Genomic DNA, 12,839 nt, shown 5'->3' on the forward strand with positions numbered 1-12,839 from the left:
TAACCGACCAAGGTTTCAGAGGCTATACAATATATCACCCGAATATCTTCTGAACGGACCGTGCCAGATGCACTTTTCTTTCGACAATGATGGGAAAATACAGTCAGGCCATCTTCAGAAGGACTGTCGAACTTTCCAGGCCTTGCATACATATGCGGGGCACACCAACGCACAAGCAGCGGCCAGGGAGCACGTGCAAGGGCCAAGGAGTGAAGTTCACCTGCCACCTCCACCCGCAATTACTAGCGCGAACCAACATCAGTTGCAATTGGCGACAGCTCCAGCCAACAATGGCCCTTACATTGACAGAACGGGAGCAGTGTCGATGATTCAGAAAGGCAGACCCTCGAATAGGGCGCAAAAGGTAATTTCGCGACAGGTCTACATGGCAGAGAAGATGCCTCCACCAAACATCGAGTATTTAAATTGGTCAGCATTGACAAGTTAGAACCTTGTCACCCACGCCGACAATCCCTCCTGCCGGATCACCAAGGAAGAGGACAGCGACGCGGATCATGCGTACCGCCGCCGAACCGTTACCGGGGGCGGAGGCCGCCACCGCTCCACCGAATCCTCCATGGGTACCGACGGAGAGCCTCAGGCCCCGGCCAAGCAGCCGTGCCGCCCGGCTTCCTCCACCGGCGCTACATCACCTCCCATGGAACGCCGCCGCGGAAACCCTCTTCTCCCCCTCGTCGATTCGACTGAGGGGCTGCCGCCACCACCGCCAGAGCCAGGTCGGGACCGGGGCCACGGCCGGGGCCGAGGCACGGGGGCCAGGGCCGAGGCCAGCACCAGGGTCAAGGCCGCGGCCGGCAGCGGCAGCGGCTGAGGGCGACGGGCGGCGGGTGGCTGTGGGGCGCGGGGAGAGGAGGAGCCTCCGCCGCCGCCCGGAAGGGGGGTGGGAGAGGGAGGCGGCGGGTTCTATAGCTTTAGTTACGTACTTATACATATATTCGACACATATTCAACTGTTACAACACCAGCACAAGTGCATGGCACATCGAGCTATAGGAAAACATTGTAACAATGCTTCTTATAAATCCAATCGGTCTTAAAAAATGAAGTTACAAGTCTGCACAACACACCAAATAGTTCCGTAAAACAAGTTCTGGACAAGCACATACTTCCTCCGTCCACAAAAGGATGTCTTAACTTTATCAAAATATGCATGTATCTAGACATGTTTTAGTGTGTAGATACATGCAAATTTAGACAAAGTTCAGACATCTTTTTTGTGGATCTTATGATTAACCACAAATTCAATCAGTCTTAAAAGCAAAGTTACAAGCCAACACAAACACACAAAATAGTTCCATGAGAGAGACAAAAGTTCTGGACAAGCACACTCTACTTATGATTAAACCACAATTATGATGATGAACCTGGGACCCGTCCGTTCATCACAGTCTGATAGGTACTTCACATTAGCTTTGGTGGTGGATCCTTGCGAATGCAGCCCAAACAAAGATAACTATGAAGGGCCAAACTCTAACGAGCGCAAAATCAAAGCCCCGAATTAGAAACAGTACCATTCCTGGGAATAGTCCCTTCCTAATGCACAACGGCCGGGCCAGAAGAATCCATTTCCATAAATACTCCACACTTGTACTTAGCACTACAAGTGGAATAATAGCACAGACCGCAACCGCAGTTCTGCGAGCAACAGGAGCTAGAACCATATAGACACCCAGGGCAAAAGCAGCTGACATGCTTGTGACTGAACTTGTCATGAAAAACACAGACATGACAAAGTTGAAGTTGCGGGTGGCTAAGTTAACCAAGGAAGTCCCGGAGAACATGAAGCCAATGGTAGCTATTGAGGAACAAATGAAAGCTAGTGTGTTGGCCATCATGAATGCATCAAAACTATACCTCCCAGCAAGTGTCGGTGTGCCTCCATTTGTATGGTCATCGGCTCTGTAACCACCAGGAAGGGCAAAAGTTGCACCGAATGTCACGGTTGCTATTAGAACTGAACCAACGGTAAATATTTGTGTTGCATCTTTGATCTTCGCTGATTCTCTGTCCTCTTCCTCTGGCTTTAGACGGGTACTATACTTTTCCACAGTCTTATCACAGCGAAGCTCACTGTAGTCAGCACCAACGGACACCAAGGCCCTGTTTATTACGGTTTCTGAGTTCTGAAAAAGGGGAAGCACTATATGAGTACCACATGGAGTAATGGGCCATAAATTATTTTATTTTGATTCAGGGGGGGGGGAAAGTTTGAATGTAACACAGAAAATATAGTACCAGAATAGATCCCATTCCACGTGGAAGCTTGCTTCTGGATAGAGCACAGGGAGTTTCTCCGTGGTTATTTGTTAAATATAAGTGCACTGCTCGATTCCTTAATAGAGCACAGAATATCCTTAAATTCCCATCCAGGACTGCTAAGTGCAGTGCAGTGTTCCCGTCATTATCTTGCATATTCAAAATCCAAGCTAGTGATGGAGTTCGGCAAACAAAGTACACTATGCTGAAACTTCTTTTCTCAACGGCAACATGAAGAAATGTCCTTCCTTTAGCATCACAAAGTCCAGCATTATTGGGACACCTTGCAAGGAAAAATTGTATGGTATTTGTGGCACCTACAGAGGCAGCGACATGTATGGGGAAAAATCCGTTGTTGTCTACTTGATACATTGCTGCTGGGTTCGCTTTGAATACTTCCATGAGGTTCAATGTACAAATCCGGGGATGCCGTAAAAAGCCAAACCAAGGTGGTCTGCGGAGGGGATGAAGACGCAGATACATGCCAAGTTTGAAATAGGGTGATGACGCGAAGTGAAGAGGTGTACTTCCATCGCTGTCCCTTTGTGTGGTAAGGCTATTGTTCCATTCCAATACCTGTTTTGTTATCACTGCAAATGTGCTATATTCATGTGAGACTGAGACCAAGCCAAGTGAATCAAAAAAGATTGTCGTATTCCCATATAAGAAGATAACAACATGGCTGGAATGAGATTACAGATGTGACACTCATAGGGGAATAATGATAACAAGCAAACAACTTAAAGTGAGTACTTGTACATTTCCCTATTTTCTAACATTTCCATAAGTAATCCATCGTGCTGAACATTTTAAAGAGAGGTCATGATCCTATGAGTTTCATTCTGTGAAGAACAAAACTGATGAAGAAATTGTAAAGCAAATTTTGTGTGTAAGCATGTAGTTTCTGAACCATAGTAATATCAGTCCCCAAAACATATGCACCAACAAGAATGTGTAGGAAAAAGGGTAGGCAAGCATATATGTGTCACATACTCACATTTATGAGCTGGGAAAAAAAAGATGCATCTGGCAAGTACCTGTGTGTCGAAGAATCGCTATATGTAAAGCATTTTGTCCATTAGGTCCAGAATACGAGAGATTCCCGTTGCTCTTGCTATGCAATGTTCCTGCAATGCTGTATGCGTGCAGCAAGATGGCTAGGTACAACGGTGAAATCCCTTGGTCCTTAGGGTAATTAGCCAATTCAGGATCAGCCTGCATTAGCTTCTTGACCATACCCTCGTCTCCAATGCGGACAGCATCATGCAAGGCCGTCTCATGACGCTTATTCTCCTTCCTCAACAGCTCGTGCTTCCTATGATCAGTGTCTTCCCCATCCTCACTTGTAGCTAGATGAATGAGATGAGAGACCATTTTGGATTTCCGAGCACGGGCAGCACAGTGCAAGGGCGTGTCACCCTTGTTGTTCAGCGCAAACAGGAGGTGTTTGGCCCTCCCATAGATGGTGTCAGCACACTGCAAGAACTCTGTCCCGTCCCCATGGCTGGCAAGTATATGTAGTGCAGTATCCCCCACAGTGGTAACGCCCTCAAGAAGTGGTGCTGCCACAGGCAAAGCATGCTGGTCGATGCCCTCCTCTACGTCATCATTGTTGTTGCTGCCTGCCACTAGGGAGTCCATAAATTCTCTAGTGGGCATCATGATAGGTGGCCTTCCTGCGTCTTCCCGCCTGAGAAGAAAACTCAATCCCTTCCAGCAGCCAGAGCAGGCTGATGATAGCAGCATGGGGTTTATGATGGCCGGTGTAGGCTCCGGCGTGGAAGGCTTGCTGCTCGTCGCGGTCACCAAAGCACCCTCCTTGCCCGGTAGAATCTTCAACTGCTGGACATCGCTAGGATTTCCGACCACTGCCGAAGCATTTGGAGAGCTGGGAGGTTCTTCTCCGTTGATCGCCATTGCCGCGATCAGCAGCCGCGAACTCTCTCTTGCGCTTTGTGGTCAGAGTTCGGATGATATATGCCTAAAGGCCGGTTGTGTTCCCAGCTCCTATCTGGTTGCTCTCTTTAGTCGTCCATCTTCCTCTTTAGCCAAGTCTTGAAAAGCGGCGGATTACGCACCTTCCGTGCATTCGTAGTGGAGGAATCAGCAACAGTGAAACATAGGGAGGTGCACATTTGGCGAAACATCTTACTTTGTTCTCCCTTTGCGGTTGCGTAGTATCGAAGCATCTGACTTTGTTCTTTCATCATTGATGATGTGTGCTTAGCCTAGTGGTTGGGTCGTAGTGGCGCACCCCAACGACCGGAGTTTGATTCTTGTCAGGGACGAATTTTGGAATTGTCACGCCAAGTCCCGCTTCTACTATATCAAAAAAGTGTCTAGTTCCTCCTAGACACGGTTTCATTTTTTTTTCTTTCATCATTGGTGCTCCCTCCGTCTCGGATTATAGGTTCTGCGCGTATCACTAGGTCATAAATTTGACCAACATAATACAATGTATGCAACACAAAAAAAAATATGTTTGTCAAATTAACGATCTAAGGTTGCGCGTCTTTAAGTCACATGCATAAGACGAGTTGGTCCTTTATTTGAATAACATCCGATTCGCCAGAACGGTGGGTTCAAGCAGGAAGCGATCAAGCATCTGGCTTTGTCATCATTGGTAGCTGCGTCTTTAAGTCACATGCATAAGACGAGTTGGTGCTTTATTTGTGAGCAATGCTTCCGTACACCTCCGTTGGAAAACTTATATCAAGGGTACTTTGGTCTATCCATTGATTAGCTGATATTAGATGGGTAATTAGAGCATGTCTAGTAGAACCCTTAAAACTGTAAAAGTTTTCTAGGATTTACAGGCCGAGATTTGCAAGTTTTGGACACATTTACAGGTTGAAAAACAGGGGCAAAGAATAGAACCCCTAAACCCAACCCGTGTCAACCCCAACCTCTAAACCTGTCACATATTCATCACAATATGACACAAAAACACAATGAATCATCAAACATACTACAAAAGTAATAATCATGGATGCATGGTTTAGTAGTTTTTACATCACATAATCATCATCTTGCCCATCTCATTGGCACCATCACCAAAAAATTACACGTCGGTGCCATATGCTAGGCCACTCCACCACCATCAAACCCCACCATCATGCGAGTTGTCGACACCGCCATCGCTCATGGTAGTGTCAACTACAAAGGTAGAGGAGGACCCTCGGAACATCCTCTTCCTCTCGGCGATGTCCTCCTTGTACTCCTTCCACCATTGCAATTGCTCTTCATCCATGTCTTTCTTGCACATCATCATGTGCTCCTTCTCTTCCACCATGAGTTCTTTCCATACCTTTGCTTCTTTCACCTTGAGCATCCTCTCCTCCAAGTCGGCCTTGCGGGCTGCCTCCTCACGCTTTGCTTCAATGTGTGCAAGCTTGACCACCTTCTTTTGCTCGGTGATGAGAAGCTTTGTCTCCAACGTCTTGGTTGCCAAAGCCTCTCTTGCCTTCATCATATGATCCATCTTCTCCCTTAGGCTAGCCGCCTCTCCTTCCATCTTCACCCTAAGCTTGGCCTTCTTGGTTCCCTCGGGCTTGTTCAAGTTCCTCTCCTCAACATCCGGATCATCCATGTCAAGCATTGCGGACTTCTTCGGTGCGGTTTCATCATCTCTCAACTTCCACTTGTCATATGTTTGAAGAATTGACCAAACATGCTTGAATGGGAATTCTTTGCCCTTGGAGCCGGCCATCTCCTTGTACCTCAAGCCGGCAATCTTCTCCTACAAACCAAGCAACACACACAACACACATGAGAGAAACCATACAACACACATGAGAGAAACCATACAACACACATGAGAGAAACCATACGATGTGAGGTTTGCAAACTTACATAGTCACTCTCCACGGTGCCACTCGGCGGCGCATCCATCACTTGGTCCATGGCGGCACTCCAACGCGCACATGCCGGCTTCATCAAGTCCCACCGGCCTTGAAGCGACCGGAATGAGCGAGAAGCGAACCCACTCCTCTTCGGCTTCATCTTAAGGTAGGCGTCCTCGATGCGCTGCCAATACCGTTTACCGGTTTGGTCGGTACCGGTGCCCGCATCCAACCCCACCGACGCCCAAGCTCGAACCAAGAGTATATCTTCCGCGTCGGTGTAGTTCGACGAGCGGACGGGGGGGGGGCGAGCAACGGCGGTGAACGCCTCCTCTTGTATCTCTGTGATGTCTTCATCATCATCATCCTCCTCCTCCTCATCTCCTCCCTCCGCATCCTCTCCTCCCTCCAAATCATCATCCCTATAGGGATCAAGCGGTGGAGCGTTGATGTCCACCTCCACCTCATTGAGCATGTCCATGAAGGACACGGCGGCCGGGGCGGGCGGCACGACGGCGGCCGGGGCGGCCATTTCGTCGAACACCTCCGGGGCGGCCGGGGCGGGCGGCACGGCGGCGGCCACTGGAAGCTTCGCCGGGGCCCTCCTCTTGGCCACGGCCTTCCTCGGCGCCGGGGAGGAAGCCGCCTTGGCCTTGGCAGCACGAGGACCACCGGAGGACACCTTCGCCCGTGCCCGGGGAGGTGCGGGTGGTGCGGCCGGTGCGGGGGCGGGGGCGGGAGCGACGGCCGGTGCGGGGCGACGGCCGGCACGAGGTGATGCCCCGCACGCCGCCGCTTCGCGCCGACGTGGGTCGCAGCGACCACGGCGGCGACGTGCGGGTCGGCGGCCGGTGCGGGGGTGGGGGCGGGAGCGACGGGCGGCGGGGCGGGCGGCGGGCCGGGGGCCATCGGCGGCGCGGCCACGGGCGGCACGGGCGGCACGGGCGGGGCGGGGGAGGCGTCCATGGCGGCGGCGGCCGGTGCGCGGGGGCGGGGGCGGGGCGACGGGCGGCGGTGGCGGGTGGGTGGGATTGGGAAATTTCCCTCCCGCCCGAAACGAAATGGAAATGCAGTTTAGAGGGTCAACCCCTCTCCAACCCGGTTTTGTACAGGCCAAGAATAGATTCCCGGGTCGGACCCGGGAATTTTTTTACAGTTTTACAGTTTTAGGGGCTCTAGTCTTTGCGATTTTTTCGTCAAAAACTGTAAAAAAGCGGTTATTTTTACAGATTTAGGGGTTTAGGGGCTCTACTAGACATGCTCTTAGGCCCATACCAGCAAACCGTATAAGCCCACAATACCGATCTAATCTACTCCCTCTGCTAGAACCACGGCGATTGAAATTTGAGCGGGAGCTGAAAACCCTCTGTTTGGCTCCTTGGTGTGGGGATCGCTCAGAGATCGCCCGGTTAGAGAAGAAGTTGTGTGAACTTTTTTAGCACGAGGAAATTATGGCAAGACAACGATCTCGCGTTGAGTGGCTCAAAAAAGGGGATCGCAACACGGTCTTTTTTCATGCAAGGGCCTCCGCACGCCGGCGAACAAATAAGATTAAAGCTATTATTAAAGATGATGGTTTGAGATGTACGGAGCTTGCTGGTATCAAGGATGAGGTTGAGATGTTCTATGAGAATATGTTTTCTTCCGAGCCATGTACCTCTATTGATGATGTTCTGGATGGTATTCCAAGGAAAGTTACTGATCATGAACTTGGATCTGTGTAAACCTTTTTCCAACGATGAAATCAGGGCAACTCTCTTTCAGATGGGTCCGACAAAGGCTCCGGGGCCAGATGGTTTTCCATCGCTCTTTTACCAGACACATTGGAACCTTTTTGAGGAGGAAATTTGCAGTGCGGTGAGGGGTTTCCTTGATGGAGATGCTATTCCAGAGGGATTGTGTGATTCAGTTGTTGTCCTGATCCCTAAGGTAATCAACCCCAAATATCTCAAGAATTTCCGTCCCATCAGTTTATGCAATGTGCTATATAAGATTACCTCCAAGGTTCTAGCTAACATGCTAAAGATTATTCTTCTAGATCTAATCTCTGAGCATCAGAGTGCCTTTGTGCCTGACAGGTCAATTACTGATAATGCACTTATTGCATACGAGTGTCTGCACACTATTTGGAAACAGCAGGCTAAACTACCCTTCTTTGCGCTAAAAATTGATATGATGAAGGCCTATGATAGGGTGGAATGGAATTATTTGGCGGGCTGTCTCTAGAGGATGGGTTTTGCGGCTCCCTGGATTGCTACTGTCGTAAGATGTGTTACCAATGTGCGGTATGCTGTGAAGGTGAATGGTGATCTTACAAAGCCAGTGATCCCCACATGAGGTATATGCCAGGGAGACCCCATTAGCCCATATTTTTTTCTCCTTTGCAATGAAGGAGTATCTTGTTTGTTGCGGCTCAAAGAGGATGCTGGTTTATTGAAGGGTATTAGGAATGGCCGCCAGGGCCCTCCTATCTCTCATCTCCTGGACGATAGCATATTCTTTACTCGATGTGATCAAAAGAGTGTGGCTTCTCTAAACGATACCATGCGTTTGTTCTGTGACGGCTCAGGACAGAAGATCAATCGAGATAAATCCAGTATCTTCTTCGGTCCTCATTGCCGGTCTGAGGTGAAGATTGGGGTTATGAATCAGCTTGGGGTCCATAATGAAGCTTTGCAAGAGACTTACCTTGGTATGCCATCTGAGGTCGGTCGATCGCCCATCGGAACTTTAATTTTCTGCTTGGTAGGATGTGGAAGAGAGTTAATTGTCTGTCTGATAGACCTTTATCACGTGCGGGCATTGAAATCTTCCTAAAAGCAGTAATCCAAGCTATTCCCACATATATTATGAGTTGCTTTCAAGTGCCTGTGGCTAACTGTAAGTCGTTTCCGCGGTTGGTGGCCGATCAATGGTGGGGCAGGGAGAATGGGAAGAAGAAAATGCATTGGCGTTCATGGGAATGGCTAACGGCACCGAAGGATCTTGGTGGCCTCGGCTTTCGAGATTTTGATGTCTTCAACCAAGCAATGCTTGCTCGGCAGTGTTGGAGGTTGATGACGGAGCCCAACTCTCTCTATGCTCGGGTTCTTAAAGGCAGATACTTTCCCAACTGTGACCTTTGGGAAGCTCCGAAGCCGCGTTCATCTTCTTATACATGGAGGAGTATCCTGTTTGGGATGGAACTACTCAAGGAGGGAATCCAGTGGGGAATTGGTAATGGACAAAGGACCAAACTTCTATCTGATAACTGGATACCAGGTATACGTCCTTTCATGCTCAGTCCACGCATTGCTATCCCAGTGGGTACGACGGCAAGCTTTTTGGTCGATGAGGATCAAGGTGGATGGGATGCAGACCGTGTTCGTGTTGCTTTTGAGGATGGCATAGCTGAAAAGATTCTACAGGTGCCGATCAGTAGACGGGGCAGGGAGGACTTCATATCATGGCCATCAACAAAATTTGGTACTTATACTGTGAAGTCTGGTTATAACCTCGCTCGGTCCCGTGATTTCATGCTACATCAAAGCACAGCGGGTGCGGGGTGCCATTCAGATCGAGCGGATGTGGCCAAGGGTTGGAAGACTTTATGGAGGATCAGAGCCCCGGGGAAGATGAAGATTACACTATTGCGATTCGTCCATGACTGTCTTCCTACTGCTCACCAACTTCAACACTGTCATATTGAGTGCCAGGACGTGTGCGTCTTCTGCCACCAGGAGGAGAAGGTGGAGCATGTCTTTCTTTTCTGTCAGTATGCCAGTGAGGTTTGGCAGGAGCTGAAGAAGACCTATATGATCCAGCTTCGTCGCAAGAAATTTGTGAGAGCAAGGGACTGGATGTTCGACTTCCTTGATAGATCCTCGGAGATTGAACGAATTGTGCTGGCTGTTACCGTTTGGCATATCTGGGAGACTCGTAATAGTATCCGACATGGTGAGTCTATGAAACACCCAAACAGCCTAGCAGAGAAGATTAAAGCTTATGTTGAGATGATTGAGCAACATCTATGCAAACCAGTATCTGTTCACAGGCGTGCGTCCTTGAAATCCTTGCCCCATTGGAGCAACATCTATGCAAATCAGTGTCTTCATCAGCGTGGATGCGGCTTTGTTTGCTCCTTCTTCGAGAATGGGAGTGAGCGTCGTAATCAGGAACCACATCGGTATGTGCTTGTTTGCTTGCAGTCAAGTATTTGATGCGGTTACGTCGCCGGAACTTGCCGAAGCACTATCCGTTAGGCGGGCATTAACTATCGCTCAAGAAGAAGGCTTCAACAAGATCATCTTGGCTTCACACTGTCTCACTGTGATCAAGCGTATTCAGTCTACTGCCTTGGATCGGACGGGAATTGGTGTGGTTATCCAAAACATCAAGCTGATTGCGGAGGAGTTCACGTCTGTGAAGTTTCGTCGTATCCCTCGTTTACATAATGAAGCAGCACACTTGTTAGCTCGTAGAGCATAACTGTTAGTCTTTTCAGTTTTTCGTTTTGAGGCACCAGACTTTCTTCGAGATGCTCTCTGTAATGATTCTAGTTAATCAATAAAGTGTTGTTTCCCCTCAAAAAAAAAAAACCACTACGGTTGTCTCACGTACGAGAACCACGACCGCCGCCGGCGCGCGAGCCACAGACATCACGAAATTGAATCTGCTAGGCACCGTATAAGCCAGCAATACCAATATAATCTACTGCATCTACCAGAACCACGGTGGATCAACGGTTGTCTCACGTACGAGAACCACGGCCGCCGCCGGCGAGAGATGTACATCATGAAATTAAATCTGCTAGGCCCTGCAGTTGACGCATATATATCAGGAAATTGAATTTGTTGAGGCCCTGCAGTTGACATCAACTTCATTCTATCCCATATGAAGCATCTCTTGATAGATAGTCAGACCAGTTGTACGAGGAATTCATGGCCTGCGCTGCCGGCTGGCGACGGCCGGCTGCCTATTTTTCTAGGGTTTCGTTACCGCTCTGGCGCTTGGCGACCCTAGAACATCGAGGCTACATCTGGTGCCCTTGAGATCCATCTCGGTGGCGCATCTGATCGTGTTGTTCTCTGCCAATCTCTCGTGTCCTGTTCGCTCTCATCTCCACTCGGGGTTTTGGTTCTCGCACTTCAGGGTGACACTAGTAGAAAAAAGGGCTTCCGTCCAGCCCCATTAGTCGCGAAACTATTCGAACCGCGACTAAAGGGGGCTTTAGTCGCGGTTCGGGAGGCGACCCGCGACTAATGCTCCAACCGCGACGAAAGGGTACCCCTTTAGTCGCGGTTCGTAACACCAACCGGGACTAAAGGGCTACGGAGGGATGCAGCCGGCGGAAAAACTTTTAGTCGCGGTCCCACGCGTCCTGCACACCCCCTCCCCCCATGGATTGCCTTTTTTTACTTTGTAAATTACAAAAGAAAATGATAGAAAATTCAAAAAAAAATCTTTTTAGATTCATGTATGTTATGCAACGTACTATTAGGGAAAATTAACAAATTCGAATTTTCATTTTTTTTGCAAAAAAGGTTTGAAAAATGGTAAAACCGCATTAACTTTTGCATACGACGTCGAAAAAAAACGTGTAATATATCAAAATCATCGTGGGAAAAAGTTACATCCGAATTCACCGGGGGTTTACCCGATTAGCCAATTTTTAGATTCTCAAAATTCCAAATGAAAATACGAAAGCAGGAAGATTTTAGTTTTTGCTATAAATTACGGATTTTATATTTTTTTAAATTTTTCAAAAAAATAAAATTAATAATTGCATCCAGCATAAAGATTACTATTACTTTTACCCAATTTTTAGATTTTCAAATTTTTAGGTTTTAGGTTTGGCAAAACAAATATTTAAAAAATTAAAAAAATTTAAAAATAATAAAAATTAAAAAGTTAATGTTTATTTATTTATTCACGGTTATTATTACATCATTATTTTTGTTTATGAAAAAAATTATTTGAAATTCAAACAATAAAAAAATGTGACATCGACCAACATGTTAATAGGATTGATATGATACTAGTATCACATACATGCGCGCGTAGCACTTGGATGTGGGACGGAGTGGAACTCGGAAGTTAAGCGTGCTAGAGGTGGAGTAGTGGGAGGATGGGTGACCGAGCGGGAAGTTTGACCACGAGTAAGTAATTTGATTAGAGATAAGTGTAGTTAGAGATAGAGACTAAGCTATGCAAATAACTGAAATAATAGAAATTCTGAAAAAAATAGAAAAAAAACGGAGTGAAAAATAATTAGAAACCCAAATGAATTAAAATAAAATTAACGAAATAGCCTTTAGTCGCGGTTTGGGAAGCAACCCGCGACTAAAGGTCCTTCGCCCAGGCGCACGCTAGCCGCCCACGTGGACGGACCTTTAGTCGCGGTTCGTAAGCAACCGCGACTAAAGGGGGGGCCTTTAGTCGCGCTTAATTGGTCGCGGTTGTTTCTACCAGTGTGATAAAGGGCAAACCTAGTTTACTACCCACCCTTGGCAACGTGTGAATCCGATCTCAAAGCTCGGCGATGGCAGGGATTCAGGGGACGGCGGCGGGAACTGGATGCGCTAGATCGGAGTCGGCTGCGAACCCAACCGATCTAGACGTGGTGGCGGCGGCATCAAAAGGGAAGGAGTCGAGGGAGGTCCCCACAGGGGCATGCGCCAGCGATGGCGTTGCGGACATGATGTGCAGACTCAAGCTTATGGCGAAAGAATCCAAAACCTT

At 48.2% G+C, this 12,839-nt stretch overlaps 1 protein-coding gene across 1 annotated transcript; it reads right to left on the reverse strand.

Moving 5' to 3' along the window:
- Positions 1 to 1,427: 1,427 nt before the first annotated feature.
- Positions 1,428 to 4,194, reverse strand: LOC124696709 (protein ACCELERATED CELL DEATH 6-like). The gene is made up of 3 exons (XM_047229394.1): positions 3,309 to 4,194; positions 2,257 to 2,867; positions 1,428 to 2,144 (listed from the first exon to the last, which is right to left on the reverse strand). The coding sequence occupies exons 1-3, from the start codon at positions 4,192 to 4,194 to the stop codon at positions 1,428 to 1,430; spliced, it is 2,214 nt and encodes a 737-aa protein (XP_047085350.1).
- Positions 4,195 to 12,839: the final 8,645 nt, after the last annotated feature.

The sequence above is a fragment of the Lolium rigidum genome, chromosome 3 (genome assembly GCF_022539505.1).
Source record: "Lolium rigidum isolate FL_2022 chromosome 3, APGP_CSIRO_Lrig_0.1, whole genome shotgun sequence".
NCBI lineage: Eukaryota > Viridiplantae > Streptophyta > Magnoliopsida > Poales > Poaceae > Lolium > Lolium rigidum.

What these genes read in the sequence shown, in the direction of transcription:
- LOC124696709 (XM_047229394.1), bottom strand. Translation starts at nt 4,194, where the DNA reads ATGGCGATCAACGGAGAAGAACCTCCCAGCTCTCCAAATGCTTCGGCA. An exon ending in TCTTCGACACACAGGTACTT is followed by an intron (nt 2,868 to 3,308) that starts GCCAGATGCATC and finishes GCACATTTGCAG; the next exon opens with TGATAACAAAACAGGTATTG. An exon ending in GTGGAATGGGATCTATTCTG is followed by an intron (nt 2,145 to 2,256) that starts GTACTATATTTT and finishes CCCCTTTTTCAG; the next exon opens with AACTCAGAAACCGTAATAAA.